The sequence below is a fragment of the Fistularia commersonii genome, chromosome 19 (genome assembly GCF_037954325.1).
Source record: "Fistularia commersonii isolate RoL2024-O1a breed Wild chromosome 19, RoL_Fcom_v1.0, whole genome shotgun sequence".
NCBI lineage: Eukaryota > Metazoa > Chordata > Actinopteri > Syngnathiformes > Fistulariidae > Fistularia > Fistularia commersonii.
This window is the reverse complement of record NC_141302.1, coordinates 13,149,979-13,164,473: the sequence shown is the minus strand read 5'-3', so window position 1 is coordinate 13,164,473 and position 14,495 is coordinate 13,149,979. Positions and strand designations below refer to the sequence as shown.

General features: G+C 44.5%; 1 protein-coding gene across 12 annotated transcripts in view; it reads left to right on the top strand.

Annotated features, from left to right (window-relative positions):
- LOC147223800 (ankyrin-2-like) overlaps positions 1-14,495 on the top strand; it is a 91,524-nt gene that overhangs the window by 32,157 nt on the left and 44,872 nt on the right. For 8 of the 12 annotated variants that reach the window (XM_086165534.1, XM_086165536.1, XM_086165535.1 and 5 more), the window contains exons 2-9: positions 1,488-1,589; positions 5,650-5,748; positions 5,848-5,946; positions 6,080-6,178; positions 7,491-7,676; positions 10,507-10,530; positions 13,292-13,390; positions 13,468-13,566. In XM_086165534.1, coding sequence (XP_086021660.1) covers positions 1,488-1,589; positions 5,650-5,748; positions 5,848-5,946; positions 6,080-6,178; positions 7,491-7,676; positions 10,507-10,530; positions 13,292-13,390; positions 13,468-13,566 — 807 coding nt within the window. Of the gene's footprint in view, positions 1-1,487; positions 1,590-5,649; positions 5,749-5,847; positions 5,947-6,079; positions 6,179-7,490; positions 7,677-10,506; positions 10,531-10,768; positions 12,691-13,198; positions 13,391-13,467; positions 13,567-14,495 lie in introns of those variants that run through there. The other 4 variants (XM_086165541.1, XM_086165531.1, XM_086165538.1 and 1 more) reach the window with 3 other exon arrangements.

Here is a 14,495-nt window from a genome sequence, read left to right as displayed (position 1 = left end):
AGGGAAAGAGAACAGGAAGTTGGCTGATTTGAGAGGAGAGGGTTAGATGAAGGGAGAAGCCTAAAAAAAAAGTAATTGTCGTATTTGGTAGTGGCTAAAAACAAGGCGAGCAACCTGGACGACCTAAGTGCTAATCGGATAGCTCTACTAGGTGTTGTGGATAATGGACAACCGGTTGTTCAGTGCAGCTTCTCAGATCCTTCTGACCATTTGCCGAGTACATAGACTGGCCGAGTCATTTACGACAAGGAGCCACGAAAACAATTTGTGTGGGCCGCCGGCCGCCTCAATCTTTCCCTTCTTTCCCATGTTAAGTGATCCCCATTCAATAGACCTACTTGTCCGATGGTCTGGTTTGGCCTTAAGCGTCACAGCCGAGAGCCCACTGACTGCGGGGAGACGACGAGGGCAGCCTCTTGCATAATGTGACTCAACACTTGTGGAGAGTGTGTGAGGATATAAATCAGACTGGCCACATTATGCAGCGCCTGCAGAGAACAATGCTGACCCTTATGGACCCATGGAGGGAGCATTATGTTTTCCACTGTCTTCTGTGCCCTTTATCTTGACTGAAAAGACAGTTATTCCACAGCAATAGTCATCCTACAGGAGCATGGGCAATATGATATTGACATTACACATGGATTCATGGATTAATACTCCTTACCTTGATGTAGGCTTCTATTCCAGACAACAAGAGAGGGGAATCACTTCAAAAAAGGCAGCGATTTATTACCTGGCTTTACGATGCGCAACTCTCTCTTCTGCATGTTTTTTGACTGTGGCAGGACATGGAAACGCCCCCCCGCCAACCAGGGAGGTGAAAATGATAACCACTGCACCACTGCGCTGCCCAATTTAAAAAAAAAAAAAAAGTATTATTCTTGTATTATTTTCCATCAAGGCGCTGAAGAGATTAGAGCAGCGGTTCTTAACCCGGGTTCGATCGAACCCCAGGGGTTCGGTGAGTCAGTCTCAGGGGTTCGGCGGAGGTCAAGACACACATTGGTGATGACATCACTGGCTGCAGGTGATCACGCTACATAGCTTGGCCTATCCGTGCCGCGGGGATTTTGGCGCGCTCAGTTGTAGTTACTTGTGACTGTCGTGATGGTACGTCATGTGATTTCTTTCTTAATATTTTAATCCCTTCATACTAATTATGTCGGGCAAAAAAAGAAACCGGTCGGAAGAGTACTCTACCTGTTCTTTGTACCCATCAACGAAATGATCCTTGATCCAATAAAGAAGGGTTCGGTGAATGCGCATGTAAAACAGGTGGGGTTCAGTACCGCCAACAAGGTTAAGAACCACTGGATTAGAGTGTGATGCAAATGAAATAAAACTCGCACACTCATCCGTTCACCTTGTGATCGGGGACACAGCGGGAGTGGAGGCTTCCAGTCAACCCTGCCACTTTTTCGCGCAGACAATCATTTAAATCCCCCCTGAAACCCACACGTGTGCTCTGTCTGTTTCCTCCGCAGTCGGACAGCAACACCAGCTTCCTGCGGGCGGCACGGGCAGGGAACATCGACAAGGTTTTGGAGTATCTGAAAGGAGGAGTGGACATCAGCACCTGTAATCAGGTAGGACAAGGAAAAGACGGGCTTTACCCATTTACAGCGATTCCCTCTGAGAGCGACGACTTCCACTGTGGATTATACTCGTCATAAAGTTATGAACAAAGTGTAACAATCGCTGACATAACCGCCATTTTGACAGACCAGGACTAATCCCTGACATAGCGGTGCTTAACTGGTTCCAGTAAACTGACCGCTTGTCATCAAGACGCCGGTTACCAAGCAACTGACATTGCAGCAAAGTCAGCAAGTCGAGGAGTCAAAGCCTGGGTTTGAAGTTCATTTTAATCGACTTAGTATCAGCCAACTTCAAAAAAATTATTTTGAAAGAATGTGAAATCAAGCTGGATGTAAACTGAAGGAAAAATCAGAGAGGACAAGGATGAATGTGTCTCAGTGGAGCCTCATCCCATGAACACCCACAGGCATTACTAATATGCGCCACCATCTCTGACGTTGCAACAACCTGACAGACAAAACCCGCTTTTTCTTGGTCAGTTGCCGTCAGCTGGCTTTGGTGTTAGCTTTCTGGCTAGCCGCTGTGCCAGACACGGAGTGTCTCCAATCACCAATGATTGGAGTCTTACGTGGGAGCATACAGGAGTGCAGTGATTGTTTCAGCAATGAGTCGAGACCTTGGCTGTTGCCAGGGAATAAAATTTTGTTGTCAAGCACCCACAGTGTAAGCAGGATAATGGCCTATAAGGACATATTTTATAAGGAAATAATTCACTTCCTCTGGCTTCCAGGTCCTCAGCTCATTTTGTTCAGCACACCTCATTGTGATAGCTGATATATGTCAACTAGCATGCTAGTTGAAGGGATCTACATCTAGTAAGCCAACTCAGAGGTTCCCAAAGTTTTCAGCCGGCCCACGCAAAAAGTAGATCGTAGATGGTAATATTTTAGGATTTTGCACCAGACTTTCTCGATCATTTTTTGACGAAGTTATGTAAACTACTTTTTAACACGTTGATCTTGAAATTGAACGTCACGGTCCTCGATTTGTCCAGAAATGATCGATTTTATCCATCGATGATCAATCTTCTGATGGTAATATTGCTGTAACTGATTATTTCATCAGGCTGTTATGTGACAGAAACCAATGAAGCACATCTATTTATAACACCCAACATGTTTTTACTCTGACCTTTTTTTAATCAGATTATGCTCATAACAAGTATTTACGCATCTGATGTCTTCTATAGCGTCATAAACAAAAGCTCTGGCCTGTACCTCTTAATCTTTGCATCCGGAGGTTTCATTTCAGAACCTCGGGTCCTCGATATAACCAGCGCTAAATGGTCTCCAATTACGCAGCGCTTTCACCACCTATACACTGGAAATTACATTCACCCATTCACTCAAACACTCATGTGGATGGTGGTAAATTTTCCATATGAGGTGTTAACCTGGCCATCAGGGGCAACGGAGGGACGGAAATATTTTTCAGCATTTCGCTCATTGTTTATCAGTTTAGAGATAAGCGATTTGAACCAAAGCCCATCTGTCACTCATCGTGTTTTTGGCTCAAAAACAAACAGCAGTGACGACCTAACATTTAATCTGATTAGCCTGATGGACAGTATGCTACTCATATCCTTCACATAAATCAGAAGTAGGAGCAATCTAGCCTTGGGGCAAAGTGAAATCTGTTTTGTAAACACTTCATCAGTGATAAGACCCTCCAAAAAGTGGTTGTGGGGCAGTTAATCCGTATTACCCTCAAAATGTGAAGTAGTTGTATACTCACACCTGAAAAATGGACCTCATCTCGGGACACTGCTGTGGTAAATTTATTTACACCTCACATCATCAAAACTGACTATGACCATCTTGTTTAGGATATCGGCATTGCACAGTCACAGCAGGTGTCATTGATCCAGGAGAATCAGGGATGGTCTCCTGGGAAACTAGGTTGCGGGTAGTGGTAACGGTAGTAGTAAAAGGATGTTTCGGGGTGTATGGAGGGAGCTGTTAGCTAATCTTTACGAACAACAAACTGCAATAGTCACATGTACCCTGACAAATATTATGCATTCACACCATGAAAAGGTAAACAATAGAGTGCACAGGGAGAATACTTTCATCTGTGTTTTTGTACTGTTGTACTTTGGGACAAAACTGACTCATCTCTGCAGCGTCTTTGTCCTGCAGCTGTTCCCGGTGAGGGACAAGGTTCTACTCCAAACACACTGCTTATCTTGAGACGAGCTGTGTAACTGTCTCCCCTTCTGCACTCTCTAGTTCTGCTCTATAATGCAGGAAATTTTTGGTTTAGGGTAGACATATCCACCCTTAAATAGTTTTTATGTATATCCGTACGATGCCAGTTCCTTATTCGCCATGACTTACATATGCCTTTTCTGCAAGACCGTATTCTGGAGTTTTGCCCCGGTATGCTCCTTGAAGATGGCCGCTGGTTCGAATCTAGTGGGGTCTCTCTGTCTGCGTACTCTCTCCATGTTCTCCTGCCTTGGTTCTCACCAGGTTCACCAGGTCCAAACAGTCCAAAAACAAGAAGTAGGTTCACTGATGACCAGAACGTCTGCGGCCAGCCATAAGACCTGCTGAAAAGTGTACAGTTACCGCACGGTCACAATATCAGGAATGTTTCCTGAAAGCATCATGTGATTTATGGACAGGCCATTGAACATCGAGGTAGTACGTCTCAGATGCTTTAGCTGATGGAGTCATCTGAGAAACAGTGTTAAATGGAGAGCTTTAACGGGCATATGGCAACCGAGCAGCATTCTGGGTCAGCGCATCAGTAGATCACCTTTTAGTTTCTATAGTCACCTGAGAACTAGAGTTATAGGTCACAGCTTTTTTCGTCCTTGTCTCAAACATTACAGATTCTGGATCTGCTTTGGCAGTGTGACCTGTTAAAATCCCCCAAAAACATGTCGGAAATGTTGAAATGAAGACTTGAACATTCATCCCGATGACTAAACAGATTAATGCCCCTACACATATCATTCTGATGGAAGTCTTCATTCTTTCTGAAGCTCCACAGGGTGCTTCTTCAGGATTTCCAAGAATCCAGCACAGTTCCTCACAGGCTAGCAGGTCAAACATTGGGTTGGAAGTCAGAGGGGGCAATTACTTGTCAAAAGGGCAGCTGAAAGTGAGATTTAGTCAAGGTATTGGGAAATGTTCTCGAGGTTTTATGTGAAATTGACCGGCAATTTTGTTTTATTTTAACGTCTTGTTGTAGTCGCCAACTCTTTAACCATATGTATAACAATCGCCCCCCGAAGACACACACACACACACACTCATAAAATACCAGCTTGTGTGTGTGTGTCCCCCCCGTAAAAGTGTGTGACACGTCCCTAAGAGGAGAAGCGGGCCCCTCCCTCTTCACCCAGATCATCACGGAGCACCTGACACCCAAGGGCCCAAAGATATTCTTAGACGTTATGATTTACAACCGCCCCAAACCCCCCTCACGCCACTCCTTCACATGTTAACTAAAATAGTCCTGAAGATGATTGTGTATTCGTGTCACAATGAGGAGATTGTGGAAATGAAGTTGCTCATAATGGTTTGATTTTAAACTGACAACTCAGATGCTTCATTCAGACCCTTGTTCATGAGACCTGATGGTGCACTTTTATGGTCAGAAGTCAAAGACTGATCACCTTTACAACAACGTCACCCGCTGGCGGCCATTAACATGGAGAAACCAAGGTGTTCCTTGCAGGGTTTTATTCTTTCATGTTTAGAGCCTTGTTAGAAGAGGATGGTTTTGGTTCCATGGGGAGCTCAGGGCCAAATAATGCTGTAGGGTTGTGCCTTCTCCACCAACTGCTGCACTTTTGGTATGGTGGGCACTCCTCCAATCGGAAGGTTAGTTGCTTGATTCTCGGATCCATCTGTCTGCTTAACGATGTGTCCTTGGGCATACCAAGCCCCCAGTTGCTCCTAATATTCTGATAAGTGCAAGTCGCTTAAAAAACTACAAGGTTTTGAAAGCCCTTTACAAGTGAAGTCTTGACCTGCATAAACACTTCTGATTATTTCCCTCCGATCTGGATGTTAATTGTCCTTTTTTTTCTCCTAGAATGGTCTTAATGCACTGCACCTGGCAGCCAAGGAGGGCCACGTGGAGCTGGTTCAGGAGCTGCTGGACAGAGGGGCCACTGTGGACTCAGCCACAAAGGTAGAATAGAAAATACATATAAAAAACATGGTCAAAGAAGTATTCTTGTTCCATATTTAAGAAAAAAAACAACATATTTTCATTCTTTCCCGTATCCAGAAAGGAAACACAGCCCTTCACATATCCTCCCTAGCTGGTCAGTCAGAGGTGGTGAAGATCTTGATCAAACGGGGGGCTGACATTAATGCACAGAGTCAGGTGAGTCTATAGAGGCTTCACATTGTCCCGTTCCAAAGGTAAAGATCCTGTTGCCTGTTCAGACTTTTCTCTGGATGTCCCTGTGAAACACGCGTGTTAAAGGTTCCTTCTCCCATGTGGTCGTCTGTTGCAGAATGGATTCACTCCACTTTACATGGCGGCCCAGGAAAATCACCTGGACGTGGTGCGGTACCTCCTGGAGAATGGAGGCAACCAGAGCACTGCCACAGAGGTGAGAACAGTGTGGACACCTCACCGTCTTTACCAGAAGATGGATATCAATCATCCCAAAATTCCCCAAGCTTAAAGAAGGAACTTAACACACTCAAAAAGACAGAAAAAATTAAGATAAAGACAAACACACAAACAGATTTCAGTAGATAGTCATATGAGGCCACTAGGTTGACTGCTGTTCATAACAGACATCCTTGTGCATGGACAAAGTCACTGGGAATAACAATTTGTCAAATTTGGACAAGCCAAAGTACCATGTTATGAGGACTAAAGGTGCAGTACATGTATGCTGTGAGCAGGACATGCATACAGATACAGCCAGAACCATTCACATTTATCCTTCATCCATTTCTTTTTTGGGAACCTAGCTTATGTAGCAGATAGCAACACTGACGTTGTCGATTTAAAGGCTGCATATCCCATTCGCTCAATATTCAAAAAGGCAGTCAGGTAGCCAAAGGGTTGGGTGTAACCCTGTTGAAGTTGGTACTCCCCTCGCCACAATTTTCTACTGCTAAACTGACCCTTGACATAATGGCAAAAAGATGGAGTAGATGTTAGATTGCTGTAGTCTTGCAATAAATTGCAGCCTCATGGATCTTAAAAGTACAGATAGTGAACATATTCAGGTAGAGGGAGGAGGAAGTGCAGACCATCCATTGGCTTGTGAAGTACCGTGTTCAAGATTGCAATGTTGGCAGTTTTGTAGTTTCTGACGTATTCAGATGATGTGATTGTAGTGCCTCTGTTGTTCGGGAGCTCAATAACTATCGAAAGATATTATAAAGACAATGTGCTTTCTGGGAAATGTGAGGTTGCCATCAGGGCATACAGAGGAAATGTCCCTGCAGCCTCCCAAAGTAATGAAGTAAATGGCGACCAATTTAAAAAAAAATAACCTGCTTATCTGCCGTAATCCTGGTCTCTGAAAGCTCCCACATGTGAAGATGACCGTGAAGCAGCCATTTACGCTGCGATTTTTAGCACAAATGTCTGCTTTAGCCGCTTATCTCCGAGCTGTGTGCACTGTTACCATGGCTAACCACCTTAACCTTTAACCCGCCGAGCTCTCGGTGCATTTTTGACTGAAACTTGTGAACTCAGACAGCACGGCTGCTAATGCATGTGCAGGGTGACGGCTAAGAAGCTAAACAACAAAATAGGAAAATATTAAACCTTTGCAACTTCTTTTAGCACATGGTTTTTAATGATTTTTAGGATTTGAATTTCGGGGAGAGAGCGACCGCATTTGACTGAGACGTTGCTACTCATATCTTCACCTTTAATCCCCTCCGTCTGCGTACTCCCAGGATGGCTTCACCCCTTTGGCCATCGCCCTGCAGCAGGGGCACAACCAAGTGGTTTCTGTTTTGCTGGAGAACGATACAAAAGGCAAAGTCCGCCTCCCTGCCTTACACATTGCCGCCCGCAAGGACGATACCAAATCAGCGGCCCTGCTCCTCCAGAACGACCACAACGCAGACGTCCAGTCGAAGGTAAGCCTGTCTCACCGCCTCGTATGTGCTAGCATGTGTGAGAGCCAATACAATGTGTCCGTGCTCTGTTGTGAAGCAATATAAGAGGATTTGGCATGTCTAGGTTAGGCAACGCACGACTAAACGTCAGCGCTTACTAACTCTGGCGGTTCATATAAAAACTCACGTCTGCTAGCAAAGCGTGCAATGGATCTGGTTTAATTATCCTGTTGTCAAACAAACTGCACGGGTAGCTTTCATCGTATCCCATCATTTTAATGACAGGTCTCACTTTTCCCTCACATTATGCAAAGCCAGGAAGCGGGTGGGAGGCTGGCAATGCACAATTAAGCTGTGGATAGAAGATGATGGATCCTTAGAGCATAAGCTAGTGAGCATTGTGAAATACCACAAGATGATGCAGTCTAGTGTCGATGGAGAAGCTCAAAAATGAGATCTTTTCCTTTTTTTTAATGTTTCTTACACGGGTAAACGAATACCAATCTAAGGATTTCGGAGTATATTGCTGAAATGTTCTGCTCCCACACAACCAGCTCACCTCATAAATCACAGTCTGGCAGAACTAACTGTCTCACAATGGCAACTCAAATAAACGAATGATTGATTAAAAAAATATTTGAGGAATTATTGAACGTTGTTGTCTGAGCGGATTGTATTTCCTTAAGATCAAGTACTTGTATGGGCACTTGTATGTTATGGTTGGTAGTGTAATTGCACATGTGGTGTAGAAGGAAGTGTTGACCTGTTTTTCCACCTCCCTCTGCTGGTGGTGGTGGTGGTGGGTGGGGGATTCGCCCCCATCAAGGTGAGGTGGACCTCACATACATTTGCAAGCCACCGTTTAAAATTCTGCTGTGTCAGAATGATACCCAGGAAGTGACTCCCTAGATGACTGACCCAAAGAATCCTAAGTTGTTAGCCAAATCTTTGTGTGAGGTCCTCTGAGCGGGAGCTTGACAGCGTCCACTGACGGGGTCGCGCTCAGACAAGCTTCGTCAGAGTGTCCATGGCTGCTGCTGTGCCCCTTTGGGTGGCGAATTTGCTGTACAGACTTTTTCATGGAAGTCAACCACTCTTTAAAAGCTCAAGCAACTTCTAGTCAGATTGATATTTGTGAGACCGCACCTAGTGATCACACCATCCTGCCAACGGTGTTGAGATGTCTGCCCGGCAACGAAGAAATGCTTTTAGTGGCCACCGCCAAGATGATTGTCTAATTAATAATGTCTCTCCACTCCGGCGGCAGTCCAGTAGACGCCATTTCAAGCCTAAACCATGTGTACATGGAGTCCTCTGAGGAGACCGCTAACGCAGCTAAGCTGAGCTGTGTACTGTGCATTTGTGTTTCCATCTGTCTGTCTTTTCATCTTCCTCTCTCTCGTTCAGTGTCTCTGTGCCTGCCACATCACTCCTCCTGGTCCTGCCACTAACCGGGTCTGTCCCTCTTCTTCTACTCTCCCATACAAGTACCCTCCTCCTCCTCCTCCTCCTCCTCCCCCTCCACCTCACCGGTCCCAGTGTCATAAGTGTAATGCTGTCCACTGCATGGAGTACGCCACCGACTGCTGGTTGTGCTGCGGCGAACGCAGGTTGCATGCAAAAGCACGGGGGTTGTCCTAAAGATCACGTTGACCATTGCCAAGGGGTGGGAGGGCCTATAGTGTCTGCATTACTTCAGCAGGGTTGCAGAAGTGACCGTTTTTTCGGAACCCATCCTCTCTCCCGAAGTGTCGACCGCCTGACGAACAGAGAAAGCTCCCTTAGCGTCACATACCAACGCATTAGACACCCCTTTCTCGTCATTTTGTGACGAGCCTGCGTGTGATGTCCTCATCAACATCAGTATCTATTTTTAAACCTAACCTGGATAAAAGCAGAGTTTGTATTTTTCATATATATGTGAAACTGCATTCCTCCACTGACACCGAAGGTAGACGGACCTCTATGTGGGTATAAAAATGAAGCTCCGGGTTCGTTGAAAAATTACAAAAAAGGGGTGTCAGTGCATCGGTATGTGACGTTTAGGGAGCTTTCACATTTCGTCGGGCGGTTGACACATTGGGAGGGAGGATGTGTTGTTTTTGGACACTGGATGGTGGCAGAAAGTGAAGTGGCTAGAGTTTGGATTGTGCTGAAGTCCTCTCGTACTGCGCAAGCCCCAAAGTAAATGTCAAACGCTCTTTCTATGGATAAATACATTTTAGTTGATGCACCAATTTCCTTTCAGTATCAAGCGAGTCCAAATGGAAAATAGGCATACTTAGAACGCTGTATTGTGTTGCAGCACAATATAGTAATGTTAGCTTAGCTTGCTCACTGGCTACCTTCACGAATAGCTACTAAATAGCATCCAAGAGCCAACTGACAGTTTGGGCTGAGCAGCTAACACCTGCTCGACAACAGGATCACATAATTTTACAGTTTTTGGACTTCAATTTTCCCCTGTCCGTTACTGCACTTCGATTGAACAGCTCGGATCATTTGGGCGTGGCTTTGTGAAGGGTGAATAGTAAAGAGCAACCAGAGACTCTCAGGTTTTCTGAGTTTAAAACAACCGCTCTGGGCCGCCTTCTTTCCTTTAACAACCACTTCCGTTCATGTAAACACCTTATAAAATTAGCATTACATTCCACTAGCTTCTGGCTGTGCAAGCCTGGTTGTAGTGGGGTTCAATCCAGGGAATGTGATGCGGTAAAGCCGCCAAAGCCGGTGTTTTCTCACCGAACCCGAGACTCGTTTCAGCCACATCACTTGTCAGTCACCTGTCTGACCGCGAGGAGAATCCCAGTAACTGTACTCATCTTTCCCTCCGTCCTTCCTCCTGCTTCAGATGATGGTCAATAGGACGACTGAGGTACACACTCAATCCTCCGACATTCACTACGTGAACACATGCTTCCATCCTGTTGTTTTTCCTTTCTCTTTTTGTTTCTGTTGCTCCTCCGGCGCTGCATGACATCAACCGAAAGCATCTGTTTTTTATTTATTCTGCATTTCCCCGCAGTTTCTGTTCAGTTTGGTGCCGTAGCAGCTGACACGGCCATGCGCCCGCCCCAAGTACCATCACGCACAAATCATGTATAATTTCGGAGTTGTTTTTTTTTTTTTTTTTCCTCTCATCCGGTTAACATCCATTACTTTGTCGTTCCTTTTGAAATCAAGGTTTTGTTCTGTCTTTCAACCCTGCAACATGGTTGAGATGCGCAGCTTTATTTGAAATTACGACATCCTGCCTTTGCAAGTTGTAATTTGACTAATGTGCTGTGTCTTTGTCCCCGTCTGTTTATATTGTGTTGCATGTCTTTTTCTGAAATACCTTCTTGGCAATTACTGTTACTTCAAACATGGCATTATACAACACTGGGAGCTGCCAGCACACACAAAACAACTAACTGAAATGGGACTTTACAGGTTTGTGTGCATGATGTATGAACCCTTTCAAATAGGGGCTAGATAGTTTGAACCAATTACATGTGCTAAATATGTGCCAGAACTGCTAGGATGCATCTGAGTTTGAGGCTCCTAAAAAGTAGAATGGTGTTTCAAAGGATAACGGTCGTCGTGTAAGGCAACGGTCCCCTACCTTTTTTGGACTAGGGACCGGTTTTATGCATCATATGTTTCTATGGACCAGTTCAAATAATAAAAACTTTTGTCACCTCACAGGATTTAATCTGAATACAACGATTACACTTTACATTGGGCAATTACAATAATTTTGCGCTATAATATCATTTCACCATAATGGGAGCTCAGTTGGAGCTTCTTTTCTCGCTACTTGACGGTCCCATCTGGGGCTTGATGGGAGACGGTGACGCTTGAATGTGTTATGTATATCCAGATTCTCAACTTCTTTTAAATGCAGCTTTAGTTTTGCTGGCAGTCTGCAATGCTTTTGCAGTCTCATCATTTGCTAATTTCTTCCCAAAAAAGCTCGCCAGCGACTTTTTTTTTCTGGCTCATTTTTCTCAAGGCCTAGGTTGTGGTAGCTGATGTGTGAAATGGTGCGACAGAATGAAGTTCGGCGGTAAGGCGAAGGCGGACACAGCCGGAAGATCTAATGAAAACACTAATTTGTACCACAAAAGATTTTCTTTGTGGACCAAATAATCTGTGGTCCGAGAATCGGGGGTTGGGAAACCCTTTCTTTAAGTCGTCACAGACAAATGGTTTTTCTGGTAAACGAATTGGAGTGCTTATGTTCACTTTTAGCCGAACTTTCAGGATCCCACGTGAAACCGTCTCGGTTTGAGCACTGTAAACATCTGCTATACATAAGCACTCCGGTTCACTTTGGTGGCAAATTCCGAATGATCCCACTTACGACACGGAATGCCCGGAAAATGATGCAGCCGAACCAGACTTGAGCTACTTAGAAGGATAGCAACTGTGATGATAATTCATTCATATTTTCGTTCTTATCTCTTATCCTGCATTCATGGTTATAGCGATGGGCTGAAGCCAGTGCCAGCTTTCAGAGCATGACGGTTCAATCACATGGCTGTCTAGTAATAAGACTAATAATCGGAATCAGGTCGACAGTAGTGAAACAACGCTCGCATCCCTATAAACAACCCCGGACAGACTTCACCCACTCACTCCCACTGTAATGGGATTTTCCGTTTTTGTTCATGCATCATGTGCACACAACTGAATAATTCAATTTCCCCACAATATGACTTCCCTCCAACACTGGCACCCCCAAGTTTTCCATGTCACAGGTTCCAGATCAAGTATGTCTATGCATGCTTCTATAGATGATGTTGAAATGACTGTTAGCCTTTACTGGTTATTTTACTCAGCTGCTTCTGTTAGATGGAAATGGCTCTGCTAAGAATAAAAAAAAAAAAAAAAAAGCTAGCATGATGTGGCCACGCTGCCTTGTTTTGCACCATTCTAAGCTTCTGACTGTGTTTGAAGTTTTGAAAACCATCACGTTTGGTCACTGTGTTCTTCACACTCTTGTAAACAACTTTTTCACGTTAAATCGGACCCACACTTACAGAACGGCAAGGTAAGGCAAGAATTTCACCACTACCCCAACCCGCTATGCAATCTCTAACTTCTGTCACATATTCGTCATCTCTAACTCCAGTACGACGTACAGTTAGCATAGTGCACTTTGGTGTTGATTGGAAACGTAGCCTCGTCTTTCTCTCCGTGTGCCAGTATCTGATTTCACAATCATTGGATGATGTGGATTTGGGTTAGCCATTGTTTGTTCGTGTCCACGTCGGTCCTGGTACCAACCTGTGTGTGCTGTACGTCCCTGTGTTTCGCCTATGATTTCTCCATCTCCAAATGGGTGTAGAAGACACCTTTTTTTTTTTTTTTTTTGCGTGTGTGTGTGTGGTCGATAATCTGCATGGAGAAAAATAACGTGTCCGACTTGTTTTTCGGGTGTGGGTGCTACATCTTGTGACCTGAGTTTAAAAAAAAAAAAAAAAAAGTTAAAAGTTTCTCATTTCTTTCCTGCTCATGTTTTGATTTATTCATGGTGCTTGGCGCTGCATGCCGTAAAGACTAGAGGCCGAGAACAGCAGGTCGGAGTTCCCGGGCAGAGATATGACCACTGTTCTTTCTGTGCCGCCGTCTCTTTCCTGTCTCCCATCCAGAGCGGCTTCACGCCCCTGCACATCGCCGCCCACTATGGGAACGTCAACGTGGCCACTTTGCTACTGAATCGAGGTGCGGCGGTGGATTTCACTGCCAGGGTAGGACGGCGCGCTATGAAACCTAATTGCAACGATCCCGCGCTGTGTTTATAAACCGCACTCTCAACGCTCTGCAGAACGGGATCACGCCCCTGCATGTGGCCTCCAAGCGCGGCAACACCAACATGGTCCGTCTCCTGCTGGATCGCGGCTCTCAGATCGACGCTAAAACGAGGGTGAGCACTTCAACGAGCGGCCAAAGAATTGCCAAAAAGTGGAGAGCACGGCGAGCAACTTTCAAATTAATCGCTAAAGCCGCACATTTCTTCAAGTGTGTGAAGATGAGGAAACATTTAGGACATAAATCCTGCTTCTGTATTTGTGTTTGTCACAACTGTTCATAAAAGCGTTTCTTCTTATACCTCGGCAAATACTCTGTTAAAACTTTGTCCAAACAATTTGATGCTTTCCTATTTAATTGCTTAATTGGCTTTAAAATTTGGCACTCAATTGTTTTCATTCTATCTACAAAAAGCTAGCTATCATAATTTTAATTCCTCTTCCCTCAACCGCAGGGAATCTTCAAATCTTTGTAGTTAACAGTTAACAGTTAAGACAATTTATATTTCATTGTATTTCTTATTCTTCCGCCTTTCTACTATTATCTATTACTGTTATGTTTTTACTTGAAACTCCGGCACAACAATTTCCTTCAGGATAAATAAAGTTGTTCTCATCTCTCTCATTACGGTTGCAACTGGGAATTCATTTTGCTTGATACCTGTAACCTGTGGGTTAGTTGAGATGAGATGTACTTCAATGATCCCATGATTTGTAAATTGTTTAGCAGCAAGACATACAAGGACAAGACAGTGACAAAATAAAAAATAATTAAAATAAGTAAACTCTGAAATGTAAAAGTATGTCTCCATATTTACCAATATACAGGGATAATAAATAATGAGCGACGTGGCAATGTGAAGAAGCACAGTAGGTTATTAGAGTGCGTTACTGTATCGGGTTATTGCAGAATGCAGGAAAGATTTCCTGTATCTTAGCGTTGGACAGTGGAGATGTAACAGTCTGCTGGAGAGGCTTCTCCACTGTCTACCCAGTGTGAGGTGAAGGGGGTGGTCTGGGTTGTCCATGATGGACGACAATTTCG